This window comes from Cajanus cajan, chromosome 11 (assembly GCF_000230855.2).
Source record: "Cajanus cajan strain Asha chromosome 11, NIPB_CcT2T_4, whole genome shotgun sequence".
NCBI classification, from domain to species: domain Eukaryota; kingdom Viridiplantae; phylum Streptophyta; class Magnoliopsida; order Fabales; family Fabaceae; genus Cajanus; species Cajanus cajan.
In genome coordinates, this window is record NC_138527.1 from 24,336,849 (window position 1) to 24,363,098 (window position 26,250).

Genomic DNA, 26,250 nt, shown 5'->3' on the forward strand with positions numbered 1-26,250 from the left:
ATATGTTGCAAGCTTCTAGCAGTTGGCCGTGTATGTAACGTGTCTAACATGTCAATAATATATACTAGAAAAATTCCTGAACATAATTTAAGAAACAAACCTGCAAGTCTATTAATATAGCATTTGTGTGTGAATTTCTCTCATCAACTATTGAATTCTTACATTACAACCAGAAGTCATACACCATTCACAAGCCTTTAAAACATAAAGCTTTGATTTAATTTCTAGTTCTTTTAGAAAAAAATATCTTTCAGCAATGATAGGTAGTTCAAAGAGACTAATATTCTTTTTAATAATTAAAGTGTCAATTGTTTCTAGAGACTAATTTAATATAAGTATTATTTTTAAAGATTTTACTAATCGAATATTAAAGTTGGCATATCTAAATTTCTCTTAATTCCTAGTAAATCTCTGTGATAAAAAAAAATTAACATCAAATTATCGTGTTCTCTTAATATTTGAAGAAAATTAAACATGAAACGCTTCAAAGGATTTTTTTATCACTGGGAGCATATTTTGCATAAAATAAAATATTTTATCAATTACAATACAAATATGAGTTTTATGTAATTTTTCTTATTTTATAACTCCTCATTCCATTAAAAAAATTAATTTTAAATTATCTATAACATACTAAATATCTGAAAAATTAATTAGATAACAACATCTATGTGTCTTGAACATGAAATTACAAAAAGTTGAATGTTTACGAAATGGCTGCCGTTCTTATATTATCCATAATTCTCTTTCGCATATACGTTAATTTTAATGGTTAATTTAATTGAGTAGCACTTCTACATTTAATATAATGTAAATCATAAAAATTTATAAAATAGTTATTTGCTATCATAAACTTTTATACATAAGGTAAAATAAAAATTATCATTTTATGAAAATAAAAACATTTATTAATAACATTAATTGAATAGCAATTCTATCTTTAAATGTTATTTAAATGACAAGGTTTAATAATTAGTCATTTACTAGCTTAAACTCTTATGCACAATTTTTTTTATAAATAATTTTAAAAGTTGTCATCTTTGAATAAATTAAAATGTTAAAAAATTAAATATGTGTTGCAACCATTAACGTTAATTGCGTAACACTTCTATCTTTAACGTTATTGTGGAGATTTATTGATTAGTCATTTACTAACTTGAATCTTTATACAAAATCTATTTCTTTAGATAAAAATATAAAAACAATCCTCCTTCACATATAAGTTATTTTTAATGGTTAATGATATTAATTGAGTAGCACTTCTAACTTTAATATCATATAAATCATAAAATTTTATAAAATAGTCATTTGTTACCATAAACTTTTATGCATAAGATAAAATAAAAATTGCCATTTTATGAAAAGAAAAACATTTATTAATAACATTAATTGAATAGCAATTCTATTTTTAATGTTATTTAAATGACAGGATTAATACTATTCATTTATTAGTTTAAATTCTTGTACTAAAATATTTTTTTAAAAAAATAAAATAAAATAAATAAAAGTCGTTATCTCTTGATAAAATAAAATATTCAAAAACTAATAACGTTAATTCTATCTTTAGCGTTATTATGAGAGTTTAACGATTATTTATTTGTTAGCTTAAATCATTATGTAAGCTTTTTAAATAAAATATAGAAAAAAAAACTTTTTTTTTCATCTATAAATGTTATATATATATATATATATATATATATATATATATATAAAAGAATAACAAAATATATTTCTAGGGATAAATTAAATATTTATAAAGTTGTATTTTTGAGCAATTAATTAAAGACACTATTTTTTTTTTACAAGCGTCGTAGGATGCTAATACCTTCCCTACACATAATTGACTTCCAAATCCAATTTTAATTTTAAATATTTTTTAAGAGGGTTTTCCAATAATTTTCCCTTAAAATAAAATATTAGTAACGGCTTCATAAAAATATTTTTTTGCATCATTACCGACGTGATTCCGGTTGCCATAAAGGATAACCTCACTTATGAAATTATATCTTAGAAGATTGAGGATAAGAGGATGAAGTAACTAAGAGGTAAGGAAATTCTTTTAGTTAAGGTTGTTTGAAGAAAGTGCTATGTGGGAATTAGAAAGTCAAATGCAGGAAGCGTATTCATTTTTATTTGCTTCAGGTAATTTCGGGGACGAAATTTTTAAAAGAAGAGGAGAATTGTAACACCCTATTTTTATAAAACATAATATAGGTATTTTTATTAATAATTTTGATATTTTATTTTTATTAATAAGAGTTGTTTAATATTTATTCTATTATTATTTACTATATTTGTGATAATTAAAGATTTCAAATTTAGTAATTAATAGTAATTATTTTATATGAATATATATATATATATATATATATATATATAGATATATATTGTGAGATTTTATAATTAAAGGTTATATCATTTTATTATTTATAATAAGGGAATGAAACTTATTTTTTATAACCATGGTTCACATTTTTACTAAAGGGTCACTACAAGAAAAACTGTTATTATCTACGGAATTTTTTCCGTTGATAATGTTTAGAATTATCTACGGAATATTACCTACGGAATTTTTTCTGTAGATAATTTTTAGTTATTTATGGAAAATTACCTATGAAATTTTTTTCGTAGATAATGTTTAGTTATCTACGGAATATTACCTACGGAATTTCTCCATAAATAATATTTAGTTATCTACGAAATATTACCTATGGAATTAGTTACCTACGGAATATTACCTACGAAATTTTTTTTTCGTAGATAATGTTTAGTTATCTACGAAATATTACCTACAAAATTAATGATCTACGGAATATTACCTACGAAATTAATTATCTACGGAATATTACCTACGGAATCTTTTCTGTAGATAATGTTTAGTTACCTACAGAATTAGTTATCTATGGAATATTACCTATGAAATTTTTTCTATAGATAATATTTGGTAAAAAATAAATATTATTAAAATTTATTATTTTAAATTTTTATTTTTATAAATTAATGATGATAAAAAAAATAACATACTAATATGTGGTTTCAAATTTGATATGAAAATAATATGATATAATTAGAAAAGATTTTAAATTAGTATTTTATTAATGGTTGATAATTATAAAATAAAACAAAGAATAAATACATTTTTTTGAATTTATATCATAGATTTAAGATGAATAAATATATTAAGTCAATTAATATAATTTATTTAAAATGTTAAAATTTAATTTATAAAAATAATATTTTAAAAGAGAAGAGTGTAACTTTTACTAAGTATTTCACCGTTCAATAACTTTATATTAAATGTGAATTTTATAAATTCAACCGTTAGATTGAAAGTTTTTTACTCTTAGCTCATATATACAAAATTTTATATTAATTCAAGATGATTTGATACTTCATTCTTGTAAAACAAAATTGACGTAATATATACATTTCAAAATATACTAAAATATGAACACTTTGATTACCTTCAAGTTGTTGTTCAATTTTAACAAAATTTGATATAAGCATATAAAGTGATATGAACTTTCAATTTAACAGTTGGATTTACAACATTCACATTTAATATAAAGTTATTGAGCGGTGTAATACTTAGTAAAAGTTACACCGGTGTTATTATAACCCTTATCATTATAAAATATATAAATTATTATTTAAACTTATAAATTTATAATAAATAATTTAAATTATATCATGATATTAATTTTAAATAGAAATAAGTAGATTGTTAATTATACAAGTAAGTGTATATATATATAAATAAAGATTAATTAAATATAATATAATTATTATTATTGGTAATATAATTATTATATATTTTTTTTTATATTTTTATAGCGGTCTGGACACACCAAAATGAGAGAGATCCAAAATTAGTATAAGTATGAGATTGTATAATTGAAGATGACTTAAATGAATTAATTTGTGCTACTTATACTAACAACATGCATCTACTTTTCGGTAGCTTATCTCATCAGAACTCTACAGTTAAGCGTGATTGACTTGGAGTAATATAGGGATGGGTAACCTTCTGGGGAGTTTTCCAGAAAATGTGCAATAAGGACAAAACACATTGAAAAGTGAAGTGTCATGAAATAACATCCTTGAGAGGCCAAATATGAGGGTTGTTATATTAATAAATTTATTAAAATTAAACAAAAAATTTCTGAAGGTTATCTACATATAAAATTCGTAGATAACAACTATCGTAGGTTATCTACGAAAAAATTTCCGTAGATAAAGTTATTTATGGAAAAAAATCCGTAAATAACAACTTTCGTGGGTTATATACGGAAAATTTTCCGTAGATAACGTTACCTATGGAAAATTACCTATGGAAACATTTCCGTAGGTAACGTTACTTATGAAAAATTTTCCGTAGGTAACGTTATCTACAACCTTATTACCTATGGATTTTTTTGGTAGATAATTAACACTTACCTACGGATTTTCATGCTTATCTATTCTTTTGTAGATAATGCTGATTTTTCTTGTAGTGGGTTAAAGTGAGGTTAAGTTTTAAAAAGAAAAAAAGAGAGAAAACTGATCAGTTTTACGTTTTACATTTTTCTCACATACGCATTTACGTTTCAAAGCTCAGAGAACTAGAAGGAGGAGGAAACCACCCCAGAGTTAATCGTTAATTTTTTCTGCTCAACAAGGTAAGGGGAGTGAGAAACCTCACTCTAGGTGTGGGAATGTATGTTGGGTAGTGGAATTGACCCCCAATCCTTTATTTGTTGTATTCTCATGTATGAGAGGTTTTCCTCAATTGTGTCTATTTCACTTGTTGTTCTTCTTGTATGTAATTAATTGTATGAATTGCTTAAATAAATGATTAATTTCAGTTTTAGAATTGTAATTGTATGATTTGATATATCTATGGGTTCCTATGGAAAACCCTAAGGGAATGTATTAGTAGTTATAAGAGTGGATGATTGAAGATGTAATTGTTTGAGTAAATTGTACTATTTTAATGTTTATTGTATGATTTAGAAAACTTTTATCGATTGTGTGAAGAGATTGATGATTTGGATACATACTGCAAAAAATCATAGATCCACATAGTTCTGATCCTAGAAACCACAGTGAACACAATTTCTTGCGCTAAGCGTCAAGATGACAGAAAGTTGGTAATGTTGTTTGTGGTCTTCAGGCTAAGTGAGATTGAGGTTTAGCATGACCCACGTTGAGCGTTAGATTCCATGCTTAGCGTGGCTCAACCAGAGAGTTAAAATTACTCTCTAGAAGCCTTACATTGTTTACCCAATTTGGGGCTAAGCGCCAGTTGCTCTGTTATGCTTCTTTCCTTCTTTATTTGGTGAGTCCTATTAGTGCAATGTGAACCTTGTGTTACTTTTCTCTTATGATCTATGATATGCAATGATTTAAATTTCTTGTGTTATTCAATGTTATCCTTTAATGAATATAATTGATGAGTATATGATGTGAGAAAAATTGATATGGTAGAACCACATGATGATGTTACACTAGTGCAAAAATTGGAGTTTTAAGATCGATTACAAGGTAACCGATCTTAAAAGTGACGCGGTGACAATTTTGTAAATAATATGAACACTTTTAAGATCGATTAAAATTTAACCGATCTTAAAAGTACTTTTAAGATCGGTTATTTTATGATCGATCTTAAAAGGTATGTCTGACACAACTTTTAAGATCGGTTACAAAAGAATCGATCTTAAAAGTTGTATCAGACATAACTTTTAAGATTGGTCATAAAATAACTGATCTTAAAAGTACTTTTAAGATCGGATATTTTATGACCGATTTTAAAAGTGCTACTTTTAAAATCGATTATTTCAGAACCGATTTTGTATATACAAAATCGGTTCTTATAAATAATCGATTTTAAAAGTATCGTCAAAAACCTTTTATATTTCCCTCCATTCTCATTCTCTTTAATCTTTCCCTCCATTCCTTTTTTTACTCTCTCGCGCTCTCATTTTCTAAAGTCTCCAATAAGGTAAATTTCGTTTTCGTTTTCGTTTTCTTCTTCTCATGCTTTTCTTGTGTCTCTTTTCGTTTTCTCATGCTCTTCTCTTGTCTCTATTATCGTTGTAGGTTCATTTTGGATAAATTTCAAATCTGGAACGGCCCGTTCTGCAAGGAGAACGGACCGTTCTACAAGGAGAACAGGTCGTTCTTCAAGGAGAACGGCCCGTACTCCTTTTTAACAACCTGGAACGGCCCTTTCTAGTTTTGGAACGGCCTATTCCAGTTTAATTTTTTTTCGCAGCCAGGACTTTTAAGATCGGTTATAAAACAACTGATCTTAAAAGTTAACTTTTAAAATCGCTTATTTAACCGATTTTAAAAGTCTAACTTTTAAAATCGGCTCTTTTAAAATTGGTTACGAAACCAATTTTAAAAGTTGAAAATAACCGATTTTAAAAGCCTTTTTTTCCACTAGTGTTATATGATAATGAGACATGATAATTTGATGTGAGAATGCATAGAGTCTTCATTTACATGCATCATTTGCATAAATGTTTTTAAGGGTACGATATGGAATACACCGTCAGGAAAGATCCCCTTGTGTAAAAGCTTGGGGATTAGTCCTTAGGGATAGCTTGGTTTGTAAGTCCTAGTGTCGCCCATTATGTACATGGGATGTATCTTACATGACTTAGTTATCTCAACCAAATCCGGGTAGTATGTCCTTCTAGTGAAAGTGCGCAGAGGGTATGACCCGACATGTATTCCTAAACTATTCTATGTGTGTTGCTAGTGGCAATGCATTATATGACGTTTTACTGGTGCCACATGCATAATAATATGTAGTCTGTGTCCATTACATATGCATTTTAATATTATATGTTAATTGATTTTATGTCATGGATGAGTGGGGTATGATACTGTTGCTAATCTGTCTATGTTATGTACATATATTTGTCTTGTTTGTGTTTGGCTATCTGGTGTACATTCCTACACCATGAGCCAGAGTTAGATATTTTTTACTCCCTTTCTTTGTGTTGTTTTTCCCTTGGTTATCATGCAGGTGATCATCAAACATGAGGCTGAGGATGTTGGTGAAGAAGTTTAGGCTTTAGTGTTGGGCTTGCTTTGATAGGACATGTGATATTGAGGCATAGATAAGAATAGATTAGGATGTTGCTTTTATAAAATTATTTCAAAAACCTTAATTTTATTTCTTTTGTAATTTTTGCTAATTATGTTATTTGTTCAAGTTACGGATGTGATACTCTCTATCTGGACATGTTTGGCATTTGATTATGAAGGAATTATGTTATTCTAACTTTATTATTTATGTGTTACGGTATACGGGTAACGGGATAAAGGGTGTCATATCATACATAGTATCAAATGACTAACCTTAGTCGCTCCTTTCTTTATTCTCGTATGTGACACATGTTTTATTTTTCAAAATAATTATTTTAAAGTTAAATTTAAAATAAAATTTTAAAAGTAACATAAAAGATATTTGACTTTCTTTTGTATTTTTAGAGATAATATGAGAGTGAGCATAAAAAGTGAAAAAGAAATTGTTTCATTAATTCAAATCGAAGAATAATCATAAAAATATTTTATACGTTGATTTGAATTAATGAAATAAAATATCAAATAATTTTTAAATTTTTAAAAAAATTATAAACTTGATCTAAGTATTAAAAAATTTTAAATTAACAATTAAATAATTAAAATTTTGATGTAAAACATAAATTATATATTAAATTGAATCATGTCGAGTGCAATGACATGCTAAATTGTTAAAGTGTCAAACTTAATTAAGTCAATATGAATAAATTTTCCAACAAAAACTTCAAAAATAATAAAATAAATCAAATTTCTTACATAATTTAAAAATCAACTTACGAACTTCAAAATTTTCATAATCTCTCCCATCTAAATTCCACATAAACACATAGAATTATAAGGTCGAGTTCAAAAAATAAATTTGATAATACATAATCTTTGTAATGAAGGTTTGAAATCATATAGTACTGTTTACGGTGGAATTAACCATCAAATCCTGGGTTCTTTTTATTTAGACTAGCATACGAACGTATTTCAATTTAGGTGCTTTACTGTGTTATCGTGTTCCCGCGAATGGAGAGTAGGATGAAAAAGTCTTAGCAACTACTTGTTTCAAAATGTTCTTCGATTAAAACAAACAAGCAATGTTCCCGCATGCAAATAACAATATGAATAGAATGAACAATGTATACATTCGCAATACAAATCATGTTCAGATTACATAATGTTCAAGCATTACAAGATTGAAGTCTATGACTACGTAATTAAAAGAAGAGAAGAGAAAAGAAAGACTGCACTAATCCTACTCCTAAAAAGAGAAAAGACAAGTGGCCGAGAAGTGATCATACCCGAAGATGATTCCTCGCATGGAAGCCATATGTGCAGGCAGAGAATGCTTCAGAATTTGGTTAGAGTATGAGTTTTCCGACCTTCGTAAAGGTCCGTACTCCTTGTATTTATAGAGCAATCACGGGCGGTTAATTCTGTACATGTACGCTTTTGACTCATAACCGCTATCCACTATATTTGCTACGTGGTCTTGACTCACAACTTCCTTTAAACGCTCTTCCCATGTTCCTTGTTTCCTCGATTGATTTTTTGGTAACCGTTTTGGCTTAACCTCCATGTTCTAAGAGTCTCAACTTTTCAACTATTCTCGAGCAACACTTGTTTTTTCGAGTCCCATAATTTCGAGTGCTCTCACGCCCCACATGAGATTAGTCACAAGTATTCAGCATGTGTTGATTTTACTTCTCAGGCAGCGCTATCAATTTTTTCGAGTCACATGATTTTCGAGTACGCCTAACAAATGCCCCCCCTAGGAATTTGGTTTCGATGAGCATCTTAGGAGAAAACTAAATTCCTATCAAGGTTGTTCTTCGATACTTCCTCGATTTGTTTCTTGATGTTCACTTTTCTTGACGTTAACTTAATCTTTCTTTCGATGAAAACCTATTCTTGTAAGGTACTGACCATTTGGATGTGACATTGATAGCTCTGACGGCGCATACTTCTGTTTTTCCATAAATTTGTCTTCTGATATGAAACGTTTTGGCGGTTGTTTTGGAAATTCAATTTAATATTTCAAATAACCTTGCCTAACCTAACCCGTTTCAACCTAGGCCCATTTACCTCGTTTAAAACCCCTTTTTCACCCTAGGGTTAAATTGTTTTCACCATTCTCTTCCTTCGTGCCCAAGTTTTCTTGCTCACTGTTTCTTTTTTTGCTCTGGTTCTTGATCTTCTTCTCAGACTGTTCTCTCTGTTCTTGCTTTTGTTCGTTATGGCTTCTTCTGCTGCGTCCACTTCCGCTGCCGTAGCTTCTTCAATGTCTCCTACTGCCACCACTTCTTCCCCCATTTTGACTGCTACTACTTCTGCTGCTATGACCACCACTCCGGTAACCACTATGGCCACCGCAACTACTACCCAGGACACTCCTCTGCTAATGACTGGTGCTCAAGTTCAAAAGGTCAAAGAAGGTGATGACACTTTCATTCCAATCCCAGGCATGGAGGAGGCTAGTTTGAAAATATACCAATCTTAGGTACTTCTTCCTTTTTCTCTAGCAGATGGTTCTGTTCATGCTTTCCTTGGTCCTTTTGCTGGTCAAAATACCAAGAGATATGGTAATACCCTTTTGCCTGAGGACTCCACCACCCTACCTTTCATTTATTCCCCAGAAATAGACCTAAACCTTTTTGGGGATACTACCAAAATTTTTAGAGCGTTTCCCCCCGTTAAAGAAAGGCACCTCTCTTGGTTAGCTCGTGTAGAGGCTTCTATGTCCTCAGAATGGAAAGAAACAAGTATTTTTGAATTTATCCAACTAGCTAAGTTCGACCTCCATCTTTTCGACCCTCAAATGCTCCTTTCTGCTATCTTCTTCTGGAATAGAGAGACTCAGGCTTTCGAGTTTCCTTGTGGCTTCATTTGCCCGACGTTACTTGATGTTGCTGCTATAACAGGGTTAAAGCCTATTGGAGATAGGTTTTATCCTGACGCTTTTGAAGAGGAAATTTCGATCAAGGATACTTCAATTTCTTGGGATAAGAAGACCTATTTGGCCTTTATTAACGCGCATATGGGACAACCGGACACGCCTGTCTCACCTTCAGAGCATATTGCCTTTCTTATGTACTGGTTGTCCGCATGTGTCTTTTGCACCCCTTCGCTTCAAGTCCCAAAATATTATTACAATTTAGCTCAGGCTCTTCATTTGCAAAGGAAAATTTGCTTAAGCAAACTACTTCTGGCCTCTCTTTATACTTGTCTTGATGAAGCTTCCGAAAGTCTTGCTCGAGAATCTGGGCCTCGAAATCTCTCTGGCCCGTTATGGCTACTTCAACTTTGGCTCAACGCGCTATTGGAGAAGAAACTTCATTTGCCCTCAAAACCCATTCCCATATGTGAACTCGAAGGAGCTCGTTTAACAACCCTTACCCCTCGAAAGCGTCTGGTAGACAATTTCGAGAAATATATTAGAGCCATCCTTAGCTTCACTGACTTCACTGAAGACTTAGCCCCTTTCATTCGACCGAATTTGATAGGTCCTACATGGTTGCGTCAAAATAATCAAGTTGGAAGCATAAGTCCAGCTTCAACTGACCTGTGGTTTGGATTCTTGTCTTGGGATGTGATCATGTCGGGTATGAGGCAAAAAGATGTCAGACTTTATCCTTATCAGCCCCAACTTTTTGCTCGACAGTTTGGGCTTTGCCAAATGAAACCTCTTCCCCTTCGACGTAAAGAAGGCATTGATGCGGATATTTGTGTCGAAAAAGGGAATTATGAAGAGGTCCTTGACTTCATCCTTCGCCCTGATAAAGAACTTAGGCTTACACGGACCACCTTTTCTCCTTCATTCTTAGTCTCAAAATGCTACCTTCGATGGTGGTGTTACTATATTGTAGATAAACTCACCGATTTTGATGGCTTTCTGAAAAAGCTGATTAGTTCTCCTCTTTCTTGTTCGCAGGGGCCTAAACAACCAGGTACTTTCAAGAATCAACTTATCATTTATCAATTCGAACAATTTTTTAAGGTTTGTTATCGACCTGACAATGCGCACCGAACCATTTTTGACGCTTCGGTCTCATTATCGAAAATGGTACAACGGAACATTCGCTCAAAAAAGGTAATAAATCCTCAAGGTAAAACTGATTTCGAAAAATTTTGTCCAAAGCATATACCTCCTCTTCCAAATGCCCTTTTTGGTCTAGTTAAACATGTATCTCATCCTCCTTGGGTGAAAACACTCGACCCGTTTTACCTTGAGCGCAAAGAAGTTCCTGTAAAGAATAAAGTTACCTACGCGAGATGTTCCGTGTACGATTTTCCTCGAAACAAATGGTGGCCATTATGTTGGGTCAATAACATTAACCCTCCTCCTGGTAAATATTTTTCACCTCCTTCTTCTTCGAGTATACCTTACACTTGTCTCACTTCTTTGCTCGAACCTTGTAGCTGCCATCCCTCAGCGTGTTCCTCGACATGTTGATCCAACTCCTGATTGGGAAAGTGACGATGACGAGGATAAAGAAACATCTAAAAAAGGTCGAAAGAGAAAGACCGCTGCTGACAAGGTTTCTTTACGTTCTAAGGTATAGCTTGTTTGGATTTGCAGTTTTTCTCGAAACTAATATTTTATCTTACCTTCTCGAAATTCCACTCTACAGAGTATTGGAAACTCGAAGAAACAAAGAATAGGTTCAGACAGTACCAAAACTGTAAGTAAATTAACTCAAATATCAAGGTTATTTTCTTGCTCGTGTTTCATACCTAATCAATTATTCTACAATTCAGGTCTCGACCACAAAAAAGCAAGACAAAGGGAAAGGTAAGATGGTCTTGCCTCTTCCCAAGAAACCTCAACAATCCTCTGGCGAGAAGTTGCTCAAAGACGCCATGAAGTCCGCTCCTAAGGTATCTCAATTTTGACGTCTTTCTTCATTTATATTTCTCTTATGCCTGTTTAACCGTTCTAAAATCCTATTAATAGGATATTGAGATTATCCCACTGGATTCTTCTCAAGGGGTGTCTCAAGATGTGCAGAAAAGCGTACCTCTTGTCACTGAAGTAACTCAACAGGTTCATGTTCTCATACCTTTCGACTTCAAATTTTCTGGTGTTTTAAGTTAATCTTTTAACTTACCCTTTCATTTCATCAGTTGCCTACCTCCCCAGTGGATGTTGCAACATTGGCCTCAGTTATGGCTTCGATAGAGGTTCCTCTTCAACCTGAAGAGGATAGGGTTTCCCAGCCAGAGCCTTTGACTCATGCGGAGACGCAACCAGACTCTGCTCAAGGTGAACCCTCTTTTGAATTACGACCTCCCCTGAGTCCACACAAGGGTATATTTCTTTCGACTTTACTTTTTTGATATGCTAACTTGTTAATGAAGATCTCTTATGTATTTCTCCTTGTGTAGGTTCTACTGAGTCTCCAAGACCTTTTACCACTTCTCCTTCGACCCAAGGAGGTGCTACTTCTTCTGTCCAGGGCTTCTCTTCCATTCCTTCTCCAGATTTGGATTTGATGAGTTTCTTCAACGACGAGGATGAAGATATCAATAGTATCTTCGAGGTCTTGGACAACTGGACTAGTGGCCCTTCTGGGTCAGAAAAAGAAAAATTTCCCACTGTTAAACCAGCTTCTGAAGTACCTTGTTACCAACCCTTGCTCGAATCGTTTCGATTGAAGGCATATGTCGAGGATCTCGATCAAGCCTTCCTTATCCCTGAATTTAAAACAGAAGTTCAACAAATGCTTGATGACCTGCTGAGCTATTCTGACCTTCCTTCTGACATTTCTTTGGAGCTTCAATCTTTTATCAAGCCTTTTAGCCGTGCATGGGAACTTCGAACTCAATGGTCTACTGCATATCAAGAAGTGACCCAAATTGAGGTCGAAACTGAAGGAGACCGTGCTAAGCTCGAGAAACTCCGAGACGAGTTGGTTTCTATCAAGAAATCAACGGAAGAAATGATTTCTGCTTTACAAGCATTGCAAAAGGAGGAGGCTGATATCGAACATGCTATCGAAGCCTTAAAACACGAGCTTGACAGAACTCGCTCGAAGAAGGATGGAGTGAAAATTAAGAGTCAAGAGATCAAGCAACATCAAACAGGGCTTAAGGAAGAGGGCAAAGCCATTTCTTCTCGATTAGCAAAGACTTTGGAGCAAAAGAGACATTTAGAAGCTCAATGTACGTCTCGCAAGAAAAATTTGGACGAAGCTTACAAAGCTTTCGAGGACTTCAAAAAACAATTTTGTAATAATTAGCGTTTAGATTTTTCTTTTCTGTCACTCTTATTAATTTATGTTCGTCCTGTATTGAACAATTCTCATTCTACCCTCTTGTGAAAATTTTTTAAGTATTTCCCATTCATGACTTTGCTTGTACTTGAATCATTTATCCCTTTAATCACGTATGCATTCTTTGAATATACTTGCTTGACTACAAAGGGACCTTCCCAATTATATGACCATTTCCCCAAGTATCGAGATTTTTGATCTATAGGAAGGATGACTTTTAATACCAGATCTCCAACTTGGAAACGTTGGGTTTTGACCTTCTTATTATATGTTTTCTCGATTTTTTATTTTTGTTGCACAAGATTTTGCAACGCAATTAACCTCTCTTCCTCTAAAGAAATCAACTCGTCATACATTAAACTCCAATAATCCGCAACAGGTAATTCATTTTGTTTTTGTATATGAATTGATTGTAAATTAATATCAATAGGAAGAATAGCTTCATGGCCATATACTAATTTATATGGAGTAGTTTTCGTGGCATCTCGAGGTGAATTCCTATAAGCCCATAGTACTTGAACAAGAGTCTCATGCCAACTTCGAGGTCTGTTTGATATATGTCTTTTGATTAAATTAATCACTACTTTATTAGTAGCCTCGACTTGACCGTTTGCTTGAGCATAATACGGTGTTGAAGTTATTAATTTAATCCCCCTCGACTCCGCATATCGAGCAATGTTTCGACCCGTAAAAACTGTGCCTTGATCAGTAGTGATTGTTTGCGGAATTCCAAACCTTGTGATAATATGATCCTCGATAAAATCAATTATGTCTTTTTGCTCGACTTCTTTTAAAGGAATAGCTTCAACCCATTTTGTAAAGTAATCTATGGCGACTAGTATATACTTGTGGTTCTTCGAGGAAGGTGGGTGTATTTGGCCAATCAAATCCATTGCCCACCCTCGAAATGGCCAAGGCTTGATAATCGAGTGCAACTCACTGGCCGGCACTCTTTGTATCGGTCCATGTTTCTGACACTCTTCACAACTTCTTGCGAATTCGATACAATCCTTGATCATAGTTGGCCAATACAAACCTTTTCTTGATAATGCCCACTTCATTTTCTTTCCAGCCTGATGTGCTCCACAAATACCTTCATGCATCTCCGCCATTGCTATGTATCTCTCATCTTTCCCCAAACATTTGAATAAAACTCCGTCGAAACCCTTTTTATACAATTCATTGTTCAGTAAAAGATAACTAAGGGCTTGGAGTTTAATCTTCCTTTCTACCTTTAGGTTGGGATTTCGCAAGTATTCGATCAATTCGCTTCTCCAATCTTGCTGACTCACTGAACTAACATTTATAATTTCTCGGTGCTCCCCCAATTCATTTTCTGTGTGGATTAAATACTCAAGACATTCTTCACTTACTTTATACCCTACCCTGAGGCTGTTTGAGCCAACCTATTTGCAATGATATTTGAGCCTCGAGGAATATGTTGTAATTCGACTTCATCAAAAGTGTTAAGTAATTGCACGACTCGATCCTTTAATTCAATTAACCTCTCATTTAAGCACTTATATTCTTGTGTTAATTGTTTGACAACTAATTGTGAATCCCCTCGAATCAATACATTTTGAGCACCCAACTCCATTAATATTTCGAGTCCAGCTATCAACGCTTGATACTCAGTTTCGTTGTTTGAATACTTTTTGTTCATTTTAAGTGACACTTTTGTCGGCAATCCCTGAGGGTTTAGGATTAAAAGACCTATTCCAGCACCTGACTCATGTTTCGATCCATCAAAATATAATTGCCATGGTTTCGTGGTTAAGTATAAAATCTCTTTTGACTCATTCGAGTGATCAGCGAGAAAATCTGCGAGTACTTGACCTTTAACTGCTTTTAGTGGTTCAAAAGTAAGTGAATATTCAGTTAATGCAAGTGCCCATTTACCAACTCGAGAATGTAAAACAGGTTTACACAACATATACTTAATCACATTACTTCGACAAAATATTACAACATCACGAGTCCTAATGTAATACTTCAACTTTGTACAAGCAACATATAAACTTAAACACAATTTCTCTAAAGGGGAATATCTAATTTCTGCTCCTACTAACATTCGACTTAGATAATAGATGACTCTCTCGATGCCATTTTCATCTTCTTGCGCCAGCATGCCCGCAATAGTCGAATCACTAGTTGAAATGTACAACTTCAGTTGCTTCCCTTCAGAGATTGGTGCGAGTACTGGAGGATGAGCCAAGTACTCTTTGATGTTATCGAATGCTTTCTGGTGATCTTTATCCCATCGAAATTCTTGTTCCTTTTTTAAACGTAAAAGAGGAGAAAAGATTTTAGTTTTACCAGACAAGTTCGATATGAATCTTTGCAAAAAGTTCACTTTACCTAGGAGAGATTGAAGTTCCTTTTTGTTCGATGGAGGTTTAGTCTCCATAATAGCCTTCGTTTTGTTTCGATCCACTTCAATTCCTTTCTGGTGTATGACAAACCCCATAAACTCTCCTGCTGTAACACCAAAAGCACATTTTAGTGGATTCATTTTCAAACCATATTTTCTCATTCTCTCGAATGATAATTTTAAATGGCTTAGATGATCCTCTTTTCGTTTCGACCCAACAATTATGTCATCAATATATACTTGTACAAACTTACCAATTAGATCATGAAATATTAAATTCATTGCCCTCTGATAAGTAGCACCAGCATTTTTCAATCCAAATGGCATCATCACCCATTCATAGACGCCTAAGGCACCTGGACATCGAAAAGCAGTTTTCGACACATCGTTAGCTGCAATATAAATTTGGTTATACCCAGAATAACCATCAAGCAAACTCATAATTTCATTACCTGCAGCGGCGTCTATCATGTTTTCAGCAATAGGCATAGGATATTCATCCTTGGGCGTTGCTTTGTTGAGATCTCGAAAATCAATGCAGACTCTGAGTTTTCCATTCTTTTTGGTCACAGGCACAATATTCGAGACCCACTCAACATATCTTGAAGTTCTAATAAACTTCGCTTTTAGCAGTCTTTCAATTTCTTCTTTAATTTTCTCGACTACTTCAGGGGCAAATCTTCGAGGGTTTTGCTTAACAGGTCTCTTTCCAGGAACTGTGGGTAACCTATGTTCCACCAATTCTCGATCTAATCCTGGCATTTCCTCGTAATCCCATGCGAAGCAATCTTTATACTCATGTAAAACTCGAAGCAATTCCTCCTTTAGATTTCCTTGCAAGAACTTGCTCACGTAGGTTACTCTTCTAGCCTCACCCGTTCCTAAGTTTACCTCTTCAAGTGGATCCTGAGATTCTAACTTATATTCCTCTTTCTCCGTTCTTTCGAATCCCAACGGTGAGTCGTCGAAGATACAATCCAACTTGGGATCTAGCTCTTGCTCTTGGTTTTCTGTTGTTTTTTCGACCGCGTGGCCTTTTTTGTTGGAAACTCCCTGGTCTCCTTGATTTTCTATTTTTTGTTTTTCATCGGCCCATGTGGCCGTACTGTTTTTATCAACTTCCTTAAACAATGCTTTTTCACTTTGCACTTCTTCGGCCATATTGGTCGTTCGATCGGCTACGTAAGCCGATATTCGAGCTAAAAAGCTCGAGTAAGGATCTTTATCCTTCATTCTTCAAGTGGAGCCGAATCCTTCTCGGCTCGAATCACAAAACCTCTCCTTACATCCCAGCAAAACATCTTCTTAATGCCTTCTTCTTCATCCATCATTCTAGAATTGTAAGCATCGAAAGGTTTAGTTTTCGCAAACGCTGTCAGTTGTTGGTCCGCGAAATACATCCCAACTTCATAGGTTTTCTGATCAGCTTCAAGCATCTCTAACCCTTCATCATCATTCCAAAAAAAAATCTTTTGGTGTACAGTGGATGGAACAGCTCCTACTCCATGAATCCATTCTCGACCTAGCAGGACGTTAAAGTTTGCCTTAGATGGCGTTACTATGAACATTGTAGTCCTCCTTACACTTCCAATTTGTACGTCGAGCAGAATCATACCTTCAGGCTGAGAAGACTTTCCGGCATAATCCGAAATCATTATGTTGTGAGGTTTTAAATCCGCTAAGGACTTTCCAAACCTCTTCAGCATTGTCTTGGGTAGGATGTTCACAGCTGCCCCTCCATCAACAAGAACCTTATTTACCTCTTGCCCCTCAATCAACAATGTCAGCAATAAAGGCTTGAGGTGTCCTTTCATCTCCTCAGTAGGAGAATCGAACACAGCAGTGTTAAACTTGGGAATAACCCTTGATATTTGGTTAACCCATACGATTTTCGACTCATAATTGGGGTCCTCGAAGAAGTCCTCTCGATGGATATCTTCTTGTTCATTCACAGCTTCCATGGCTCCAGCATACTCAGTTGGTAAGATCGAAACTACCCCACAAATGTCCTCTAAAGAGTCCTCGAAGCCACTCTCGAAGCAATCAGTGATCATGTCCTCATCATCGTCAACGAACTTTTGAGATGACTCTCCTCTCTGGGGAACAGGGATCGAAAAACGATTTCCTTTTACTCCTTCAAAAGTAGCTTTCCGCATCCTTTGCTATCTTCTCCACTGAGTTTTACTCAAATTGTTGAAAGGTTGTCGAAAGCCACGACCATAACTTCCCGTTGGGAATTTCCCTAGATTTCCTTGCACTGGGTTCCGTGGATAAGCCATCACTTGTTTCCCTCGACCTATTCCTCCGACCATAGGTCTTGGCGGTGCATTCCATTTGCCAATAGGCACATTAGCATTTGGCACAAAAGTGTTGCCAAACCTCGATGAATTATACATCTCCATCTTTCCTACTGGAGCGTTATATTGAGGCATGTGAACCTGCCTCATAGTTAACCCAGCATTCAACCCGGCGTTGGGCTTAGGCTTTTGTCGAAGGTTTTCAGCCTTATAATTCATCATCATATCTGACTCCTCAAAAGCCTTAGCAGCAGCCCTATCAAATACAGCACTACATCGAGGGCATAACATCACTTCTCTATCAGCTTCTTTCTTTTTCGACAAGAAATCAACTAAGCTATCCCCCTCTTTAGGATAAATGGGCTCTTGCTCCTTAGCAAAATCTTTCATTAGTTCCTCGAGCTTCTCGTTCGAAATGGGCTCAATATTGTCATCCTCTTCAACAGTGACATCCACCATATTGATCCCTCCTATCGAGACTGGCTCGACATATCCAGTATGAGCAGCAAATGGGTCTGTGTCCACTTTCATATCTTTCTCCTCAAAAGCAAGGCGACCATCAGTAATCGCCTTTTCGATAAAATCTCTGAAACGCACACAATTGTTAGTCCAATGACCATGCATATTATGATATTTACAAAATTTCTTTCCTTTTCTTTGCTCGAATGGGGGAATTTTATGATTTTCTGGGAGTACGATTTGTTTATCTCTTAATAAAATATCAAATATTTTTTCCGCTTTCGTTACATCAAAACTATACTTCTTACTCGAATTACCTTCTACATTATCTCCTGGTTTTAACATTTGACACTGATACGTAGGGCCAGGGCGTAGTTCGGCTAAGTTGATCTCAAACTCCTCACTCGAGACTTCACAATTAGAATCTTCCCCAAGATCTGAATTTTCTAAATACGCTACCTTCTCCTTTCGAACAAATTTGTCAAATTTTCTCAACCTTTCTTTTTCTAGTTTAATTTGTTCGATCCTTCTCACTTTTTCAGCCAGTTGGGCCATATCCCTCAACTGTTCATTTACTAACTTCTTGCGTATCGAGAAATCTAACCCTGTCGCCGCAATCCTAACTAGTTCATGTTCAGGTATATTGGTGTAACATCGAGATTTTAATTGCCTGAATCTATTCAAATAGTCATCCAAAGTTTCATTATCTTGTCTTTTGATATTCATCAGATCGACTATACTAACTTTTGTTTCCTCTCTAAAGAAGTGTTCATGGAAACTACCCTCTAACTGTACCCATGTGTGTATCGAATTAGGAGGTAAGGTAGTAAACCATGTAAAAGCATGTTTAGTTAATGAACTAGGGAAATATTTCATTTTTAAATATTCGTTATTTGCTAAATCCCCACATTCGACTCCATACCTAGCTATGTGTTCAACTGTTGACTCAGTCAATTCTCCTGCAAATTTCGAGAACTTGGGTACTTTTACTCCTCGGGGTAGTTCTGCTTGGGTAATATAATCAGGAAAAGCTGACACGAAATATGGGCGTTCGTTTCAACCTACATCGAATCCATGCCTATTTAATATTCTTTCTACCATCTGGTCTAAATGATCATTGGGATTCCCATTAGGTCGAATTACATTCTGAAAATTTCCATGCCCCCCAAGGTTTTCTCTGTCATTCAAGTTCGCACTCATGGCTCTCGAAGGTGTTCCCTCACCTAGTTTATCCCCTATTTTGTTTATCAATTCATACAGGGGAGTCATAATGTTATGCATTTGAGTTGACAACAAATTGACCATGTCATGATTACTATGGTCCATTTGCTGTCTAAGAGCCATCATAGCCTGGTTACTAATTCCAGTGGGTACGTAACTGCCTTGTCGAATTAACGAACCTTCCTGACTCATTCCTATATGTTGATAGGGGTCTTGCATAACAAACCCCATGCCGTTTGGTCCAGGATTATATCCCTGTGGGGATATATGCATTTGGGGATTAGGCCCTATCAAGGGTACTGGCATATCAGCATGTATAGGTTGGGTATTTCGCCAATTAGGTGGCATACCCCAAGGATACTCCCTCGTGACATCTACCAGTTCCTGAGTTACATTATTTGGCCTTGCTGTGTTTTCGAGTAACACAGGAGGAGACCTTGCCCCCCCGGTCACATTAGTAGCACTATCAGGATTGGGGTTAGGCTGTTCTACATTTGCATTATTATGGCTTGCATTCGGATTATTAGACGTAGAGATAGTTCTCCCACTCCTTAATCCCATGCAATTCACACACCTAAACTAGTCCAATTATGTTCTGAATTAAACGGGTCCCACCGGGCGTGCCAATTTGTTTACGGTGGAATTAACCATCAAATCCTGGGTTCTTTTTATTTAGACTAGCATACGAACGTATTTCAATTTAGGTGCTTTACTGTGTTATCGTGTTCCCGCGAATGGAGAGTAGGATGAAAAAGTCTTAGCAACTACTTGTTTCAAAATGTTCTTCGATTAAAACAAACAAGCAATGTTCCCGCATGCAAATAACAATATGAATAGAATGAACAATGTATACATTCGCAATACAAATCATGTTCAGATTACATAATGTTCAAGCATTACAAGATTGAAGTCTATGACTACGTAATTAAAAGAAGAGAAGAGAAAAGAAAGACTGCACTAATCCTACTCCTAAAAAGAGAAAAGACAAGTGGCCGAGAAGTGATCATACCCGAAGATGATTCCTCGCATGGAAGCCATATGTGCAGGCAGAGAATGCTTCAGAATTTGGTTAGAGTATGAGTTTTCCGACCTTCGTAAAGGTCCGTACTCCTTGTATTTATAGAGCAATCACGGGCGGTTAATTCTGTACATGTACGCTTTTGACTCATAACCGCTATCTACTATATTTGCTATGTGGTCTTGACTCACAACTTCCTTTAACCGCTCTTCCCACGTTCCTTGTTTCCTCGATTGATTTTTTGGTAACCGTTTTGGCTTAACCTCCATGTTCTAAGAGTCTCAACTTTTCAACTATTCTCGAGCAACACTTGTTTTTTCGAGTCCCATAATTTCGAGTGCTCTCACGCCCCACATGAGATTAGTCACAAGTATTCAGCATGTGTTGATTTTACTTCTCAGGCAGCGCTATCAATTTTTTCGAGTCACATGATTTTCGAGTACGCCTAACAAGTACATAACATGATATGGCCACAACAAATCATCCTTGTATTATAGAATGCAATGAATCATATGTAACTGAAAACAAATTAAATTATTGTTTATTAAAATCATACTTTACTAGACTCGTTATAAAATTTGAAAGCTCACATTAACTACAAGCTAACACTTCAAACATTGAACATGGATTTAATACTTAGTGACTACTATTGCATATACTTGTGTTTTATTTTTCCATTTCAGGTAAGTTGCATATGCATTTTATCTTGCATATGCACTTCATCATTCATCAATATTATTTTAGATCCTCATGACATCAAGGCATTTCTTCCCTTGTGGCTTGCTTGAAAAGTATATTTTGTAGTAATCTCCTGCGACAATTTGCTTGAATAATGCAGGTCTTTCAGTAGTAACAAGACTTTGTGTTGGGTGTATTACTTGGTTCTGAAGAGGTCCATGAAAGGTGACAATGGAAATTCTCTCTTTTTCCGAGTTAACTGTTGCCCGATGTTCGACACTTCGATAAATTCCATTGGTTATAATCTGTCAAATAACCATTTATAAATGTAACAAAAATTATTTCAAAAAATCTATAATTCATTAAAAGCTTTAATATGTTTTTAGCTTCCGTAATTTGAAGAGAGAAAGAGCATGTTTTAGTCCCTCTACTTAAACATCATTTGTGAATTTGTCAAATAAAATACATATATTATTGTATTTATCAGAAAATTTTCAATTAATTGTGCATAAATAACTCAATTTGTCATTGTTAAAGATGTTACTTGTGATATTGAGAGACTAAAGTAATAATTTTTAGAATTATAGAGACTAAAAAAATTAATTATAAATTAAAGGAAAAAAATAAATCTATCCTAAATTTAATAGATTAGAAACATGTTTAAGTCTATTAAATTTTGTTATGGCCATGATCGTATGCTCATACTCTTTAGAACATTGGATGTTTGATTAATTCTTATTTAGACATTAATTTAACCTTAGCTACATATATATATTTGTTACGATTTAAACCCCATATAATGTGTAGCTGATGCAAAATTAAATTTTTAATGAATCTATTCTTTATGGTTAAGTGTTTATTAGAAAGTTTATTCTTACTCGCTCACAAAAGCACTAGAATATGTAAAATGATAAGTAAAGCTTTTGACAAATTTTAGGCCAATTACCTCTAAAGTGTCTCCAACGATAATGGCGAAAGCATTAGATATGGGTTTAATAGGTATCCATTTTCCATCCTTTTTTACTTGGAGGCCTTCTATTTCATTGGCTTGAAGAAGGATGCTAAGGCCACCAGCATCAGAATGAGGATCTAATCCAATAACATTTTTTGGTTGGGGACATGGAGGGTAATAATTCCATCTCATTGCTTGAAATAAATTTTCAAAAAACTCTAGCACTTCATTTCGTTTAATCTTTAGCGCTATTGTCATATACTCAATGATTGTGATGCAAAGTTTTTCCATTTCTAAAGAATAATTCTCCAAGCTAATCCTGCATTTGAAACAATTTGTTAGAGTTGCCTACATAATCACTCAACATACTGTTGGCAAATAAATACTAAGAGAATGGGAGCAACCTCAATGGATCGGGGAAATTATTAAAAAAGCGTGGATTCCTTATGAAAAGTGGAAGAGTGTTGATGAAGAACGGATCTATCCAATCCAACTTTTTTTCATCAAATACAGAATGACCAAAGCCCTCAAAATCTTCTAGGGTTAGCCAAAAGTTCTTCTTCTCTTCCATTGGAAGATTCAAGAACTCTTGAACACCTGTCTTCAAATTTTCCACCAAGGAAGGGTTGACTCCATGATTGATCAACTATAATTAATTTGAAGTTAGAAATCATACAACAGTTTATACAATAATATTTTTGTGTTTATTACATCATTTATTACATATCTTACTTTTCTTAATTTCTTTCAATTTTAATTGAAATTTTTGCTATAAGGTTGTTGCATGAAACTATCAACAAGGATGATAATAAACTAAGCAAACTCAAAAATAATTTGAAACTTGAATCAGTTCATTAAACTTTGTTTATGACTAAATGAGTTGTAATTGAACTAAAAATTGAGCTTGATAGGTAAAAGAATCAAACTTAAATTACATATAATTCAACTTATTTGACTCCATATTTATATATCTATATATGTGTGTGTGTCCGTGCACGGACATGTATGTGGGGAGGGATTCACATGTTCTAAGAGTAAATCTTGGTAAGGTTACTTCATTCAATAAACTATGGTTTACATTAAATTTTAATGATCCAATTGATAAATTAAAAATTCTTAATGAGTAGATCAAGTTTACAAGTTTTTACAAAATTTGATAATTATTTGATATTTCTTTATGTAGATTCAAATTAACATATATAAATAAAAATATTTTATACATCAATTTGAATCTACAAAACAAAGTATCATATGGTTTTTAATTTTATAAAAATATGCACACTTAATCTATTCATAAAGAAATTTAATCGATGATTAAATTGTTAAAATTCAATATTTATCATTAGTTATTAAATGGTTAACTCTTGGTAAACTTACTTCACTCAATAAATCATATTTTACGTCAAATTTTAATTATTTAACAAATGAATTAAAAGTTCTTAATATATAGATCAAATCTACTAATTTTTAAAAAAAAATTGAAAATCATATGATACTTTAATATATAGATTCAACTCAACATATAAAATATTTTTATGAATATCCATTAATTTAAATTAATAAAAAAAGTATCAGATAGACTTCAAGTTTTTCAAAATTTTGTAACTTAATCTATACATTAAAAAAATTTAATTTAATAATTAGATTATTTAAAATTTGATATAAGATATAAATTATTGAATAAAATAAAATATGTAGAATATATTAAAACTTACACTTGGAATTAACTAACTAAACTATGTTGTTCACAAACTTGAATACAAATTTGTTCTAAAAAAGAAAGGTTCATAATGAAACTCAAGTTAAACACAAAATATTATTAAATCAATTAGCCGAACTAAGGTTGACTCGGTTTGATTTGTTTTTAGCCTACTATTAATACTGCCTCTTGTGTAGATTAAGGTAATCTTACTAGTCAATATAGTTTCATTAAAATGTGCATTATTGGCCTTTTTCATTTTAATGATGTGAACTTTATGGATGTAATTTTGCAAGACTTTTTTAACTAATTAAAAAAATAATAAAGGAAGAGTATTAATTCAAACCTGGAAGAAACCCCATTCCTTACATGCATGGTCTAGCTTCTCTAGCTCATCTCCATCTCCAGATACCAATTTACTGAGGTCGATGATTGGGACCTTTGATAAAGAGGTTGTGTCAGTTGAAGTATCTAGATTTGGACGAAGATATTGCGGTGGAACTTTGGTGATTGGTTGCTTTGCCAGCTCTTGGACACAAGGCACCATTAAAGAGGCTTCTCCAAACTTTGACATTGTCTTCAGCTATTGAATTCTCTTGCTTGGGTCGGACCTAACACGTACGTTTGGGTTATAAAGGTTTCCCAACCATATTTTAATTTCATTTTCATTCTCAATAACTCAAATAAAAACTATAAATAATGTGTGAATATATTAATAGTACATAGTCATAATAAAATTAGATATTGTTCTTAGATATTGTATTAGAAGACTTTTAGTAAAGAAAGTGTGATTATTTTTTAATGAGTATAAATCACATGAAATTTACTAAATATATTAAGGTAAACAATAATGACAATGGACTATGCATTGACAATATAAATTAATATAAAGTAGATTTACACACTCATTCAATCACATAAATCAATATATATTGAATTTGTTGAATTTTACAATATTTATCTTAAAAGTGATATTAAAAATAACTTTTTATTATTTAATAAAATAAAAGTTTCTATATATACAATACTATTGAATCTTAAATATATAATTAGAAACATTGTTCATTTAAATTATATAAAAATAACTTGTGTCAACATAGTAATGATGGTTGGGATAGTTTTTATCCATGATGCCGTCACTATAATTTTAATGAATAAAAAAATTTATTAGAAGGTAAAAATACTCATTTGATCCCTTATAATTTTTTAGGGGTTAATTTAGTCTCATTTTATTTTTTTGGTTTAATTTAGTTTCACTTTATTTTAAAATGTTTAAATATGGGACGTCAGTCCAAATTTTACTGACAGTGTTAATTCAATGTCACATGACTAGCAGTTTCATGTCAATGTGGGACTCCATTTAAAGCATTTTAAAATAAAGTGAGACCAAATAAACTCAAAAAATAAAATGAAACTAAATTGACCCCTAAAAACATTATAAGAGACTTTTATTAGAAAGAAGAAAAAAAAACATAATTTGCTCTAAGGCTACATTTGTGAACACCTAGCACCAAGGCTAACTTTAAATCCAAAATGTGTTGATATTAATTATTATATAGATCATAAACGTCCCACAAAATTTGCTTTATATTGAGAGATCCCAGCAAATCCGTTATAGCTGCAGAAACAAAGTCCATACAAACTGATAGAAGTAAAAGAATGACAAATATTAATTCATTCACATAACAAGGAAAATGGTATATACTGAATGGAAACAAACAAACCATAGAAACTTGTAGTGAATATGCATCAGCAGAACCAAATAGAAGTTTAAAGAGGCCAAAACCAGTAAGTTTCAAAATCCATATCCAATTGAAAGTCAACAACCATCAATAGAGAAAACAGGTACAAGAGTGAGATTCTTGTTACCTTCACTAGTAAGGCTAAAGATAGTTTCAAAGTTGATTCAAGATTCCACTATGTAAGATGAATGAAAGGCTCGAATAATGGAAGTGGAATAAGGAGATTGTTGAAATGAAAGGCTTGAATGTGGCACCCGGTTATATCATTCTCTATATATGTAGAGAGAGGAGGAAGGATTCAAAAGATACTTGTATAGTAACTATTAAACTGTTTAATAATTTTACATTAAATATAAATTTTAAAAAATTAATCATTATAAATTTTTTACATGTAGATTATATATACAAAATTTTATATTAATTGAAGATGATTTGATATTTTATTCTTATATAATAAATTAATATATATATATATATATATA

At 33.2% G+C, this 26,250-nt stretch overlaps 2 protein-coding genes across 2 annotated transcripts; one reads left to right on the forward strand and one right to left on the reverse strand.

The window, feature by feature from the left end:
* The first annotated feature begins 9,295 nt into the window (after window positions 1-9,295).
* LOC145953461 (uncharacterized) lies at window positions 9,296-12,002 on the forward strand. The gene is made up of 3 exons (XM_083067420.1): window positions 9,296-9,494; window positions 9,585-11,006; window positions 11,479-12,002. The coding sequence occupies exons 1-3, from the start codon at window positions 9,296-9,298 to the stop codon at window positions 11,619-11,621; spliced, it is 1,764 nt and encodes a 587-aa protein (XP_082923546.1). The 3' UTR covers window positions 11,622-12,002.
* A 7,061-nt stretch (window positions 12,003-19,063) lies between these two features.
* On the reverse strand, window positions 19,064-26,131 carry LOC109803176 (protein SRG1). Its single transcript, XM_020364629.3, has 5 exons — window positions 25,896-26,131; window positions 24,373-24,637; window positions 22,732-22,973; window positions 22,322-22,646; window positions 19,064-21,680 (listed from the first exon to the last, which is right to left on the reverse strand). Exons 2-5 carry the CDS (start codon window positions 24,598-24,600, stop codon window positions 21,438-21,440), a joined length of 1,038 nt encoding a protein of 345 aa, XP_020220218.1. The 5' UTR covers window positions 24,601-24,637; window positions 25,896-26,131; the 3' UTR covers window positions 19,064-21,437.
* Between the last annotated feature and the right edge of the window lie 119 nt (window positions 26,132-26,250).

Coding starts and splice junctions, on each gene's coding strand:
- LOC109803176 (XM_020364629.3), bottom strand. CDS start 24,600: ATGTCAAAGTTTGGAGAAGCCTCTTTAATGGTGCCTTGTGTCCAAGAG. Junction 22,974..24,372: donor AGGAATGGGGTTTCTTCCAG/GTTTGAATTAAT, acceptor AATTAATTATAG/TTGATCAATCATGGAGTCAA. Junction 22,647..22,731: donor AATTTCCCCGATCCATTGAG/GTTGCTCCCATT, acceptor TTTCAAATGCAG/GATTAGCTTGGAGAATTATT.
- LOC145953461 (XM_083067420.1), top strand. CDS start 9,296: ATGGCTTCTTCTGCTGCGTCCACTTCCGCTGCCGTAGCTTCTTCAATG. Junction 9,495..9,584: donor AGTTCAAAAGGTCAAAGAAG/GTGATGACACTT, acceptor TTTCTCTAGCAG/ATGGTTCTGTTCATGCTTTC. Junction 11,007..11,478: donor GCAGGGGCCTAAACAACCAG/GTACTTTCAAGA, acceptor CGAACCTTGTAG/CTGCCATCCCTCAGCGTGTT.